This window comes from Penaeus monodon, chromosome 43 (genome assembly GCF_015228065.2).
Source record: "Penaeus monodon isolate SGIC_2016 chromosome 43, NSTDA_Pmon_1, whole genome shotgun sequence".
Lineage (NCBI taxonomy): Eukaryota > Metazoa > Arthropoda > Malacostraca > Decapoda > Penaeidae > Penaeus > Penaeus monodon.
Window position 1 is genome coordinate 25,346,311 of NC_051428.1, and position 2,500 is coordinate 25,348,810.

A 2,500-nucleotide genomic window follows, 5' to 3' on the forward strand; every position below is an offset into this window, starting at 1 on the left:
AAAACCAGGCGCTTGCAACTGCGAAGCTTGTGCTCTACCACAAACCTAATCCATCTATAATTAGTATATCAAGTAAGGAAAAAGATTAATCAAATAGGAACCAAACTCCTCACAAGTGCAAATATTATATAATTAAAGTTTTGAACATAGATATATTACAAGTTAACCCATGCATAACATATCTTCAAATGGTATGTATCTGTGTGAGGGAGTAACGCAATGACTATAAATCAATTTTGAGACAAATCATAAATATTTACATTGAAACTGGGCAAGTCTAAGTGTGGCAGACTACTCTCGCATATTGCCACATACAAGGATTTTCCTTAGCAATGGCTAAATATGTAAAATATATTCTGTAAATCATTCCAATATCTTAGTTTTACTGATCAGAGTTTACATGATATATAAAAGAATAAAAAGTATAAGTTGGATTTTATAGCCATGCCAATCTTATTTTTGTCAATATTATCTGACAATTTTGACTTTGACCCTTTTTGGAAGAATTCTAAGATTTTTTTTATTTTAGATAGTTGTTATAACAAAAAAAAAATCAACAGAAATATTTTTTTCTCTTCTGCTGTTGGTATTATTTTACTTTTAAACAAAATTACTTCACTCAAATAATCTTTCCTTAGACATTCAAACCAAGGAAAACTGGGATGCTTTTTTTTAAATGTTTTTTCCTGTATATTGTGTCTGCAATTACCATGATCATGACTATCATGTGCATGGTTTGTAGACTGTCCTGGTAGTCTTTTGTCATATAGGGAACCAGTCGGAGCTCGATCCTGCAAGAATATATACCGTGATTTATCAGCCTTCACTATTGTTAACGAAAGTGCACTGCTCAGTACACTCACTAAACTACATAATTCACTGCATTTTCTTTATTTTATTTTTTTATTTTTTTGAAAAATTCTCATCAATGAATATAAATACTTTATAATGCTTCAACTTATGGACTCCATGTACTGTATATCTTATGCTATACATATATCCGACTCTTAAATTTTGCTATACAAATAATGCGTATGCTAAAATTTACAATAATTAATGATGCATGAACCTCCTCATTATCTAAATTACTCCAAACCACCTAATGAAACTCAAAAGGCAAAATAGCAACTCAAAACAACATAATGCATGTTAATGTTTAATGTTTAAGAGACACCTGCACTTTAGCCTCCATGCCTCCAGTGCTCCAGCAAAGGTCATCAACCTCCACCTGTGTATATTTCAGGAAAAACAGAGCTTGGAATCTCTCAACCTTAATTTACTATTAAGTAAGGATTTATTCCGTGCGCTGGCTTTCCAGAACAACAGGAACGGAGATTCGTCAGCCTTTGCTAAAAGCCACAGAGCAGAGGCTAGGCTGCAGCGTGTCCTTTTTCCCTGCGACGCTAAAAGATTAAACTTCAGGCTGTCTGCCGCGGATCTCGGCACGTTCCGAGCAGGCTTGGATAGGACGCATCCATACGAGCGCAAAGGAAAAAAGTCCCAAGTTCAGAGCCATTCCAGGCGTCTCCTGCCTTTGACCGCAAAGCAAAATAATCATTATCATCGCTTTTTTGAAGTTTACTCGTCGATTTTCCTCCTCCTGTGACTTGAATAAACCTCAAACTTTAAAAAAAAATTATTATTGCATATATTCTGATCACGTGAGTGTCATGAAATATAAGTAGTTTTATAAAAATGTAAAAACATATAGAAGGTTTGACAAACAAGAAAATATAAGAAATTCATTAAAAAAAAACACAAAAATAGTATGATGATGTTAAGAAAAAGACAATACTGGAGAGAAGAAAATATAAGAATAACTTAGACATGCATCTTTAATAGAGTGAAACCAATAATATTAAAAAAAAAAAAGATTAATCTAATCTTAAGAAAATATTCTTAAAAATCACAATAATCAGTTTATTAATCACCTCCTTATTAGCGATAAAGCAAAGAAACAGGGGAAATACGAGAGAAAATAGAATAAAACAGAAAGGCAGGTGAACATGTCAAAAATAAAAAAAATAAATACATAAAAAAAAAAAGAGAAGAAAAAAAAAAGATATAAACAATCAGGTGTTTCCTCAACATCCCTTCCCTTTAGAGAGGAAACTTCACCCTAAATAACACCTTCTCTCCCAAATAACCCCGACAGCCCGAAAGAACAGACATTCACGCTCCCCTGGAAGCTATTTAGAATAAAATACAACTTGTCTTTCGCGAAGAAAATCCAACATACGAATAAGAGTCTCTAGTGACGGCGCCGCGGGAGAAGCCATGACGAGAACCTCTCTCGATCTCCCTCGCCCTTTTTTCTCCCTTTTCTCCCCTTTTACTCCTTTATCTCATCGTCCTTTGTGTCGGAGGAGGTGGGGCTATCATGGCAGGTGCTGCCTGGTGTGTTTAATGCAGGTTTTGGGCTGGTTTTCGTGTTGTATTTTTTGGATAATGATGAAAGGGTGGTTCGGAGGAGCGAATTAACACGTGACAGAAAACGGAT

General features: G+C 34.6%; 1 protein-coding gene across 1 annotated transcript in view; it reads right to left on the reverse strand.

Annotated features, from left to right (window-relative positions):
• LOC119568358 (ADP-ribosylation factor-binding protein GGA1-like) overlaps window positions 1-2,490 on the reverse strand; it is a 12,498-nt gene extending 10,008 nt beyond the window's left edge. The window contains exon 1 of the mRNA XM_037916818.1: window positions 2,240-2,490. Coding sequence (XP_037772746.1) covers window positions 2,240-2,279 — 40 coding nt within the window. The 5' untranslated portion in view covers window positions 2,280-2,490. The remainder of the gene's footprint in view (window positions 1-2,239) is intronic.
• Between the last annotated feature and the right edge of the window lie 10 nt (window positions 2,491-2,500).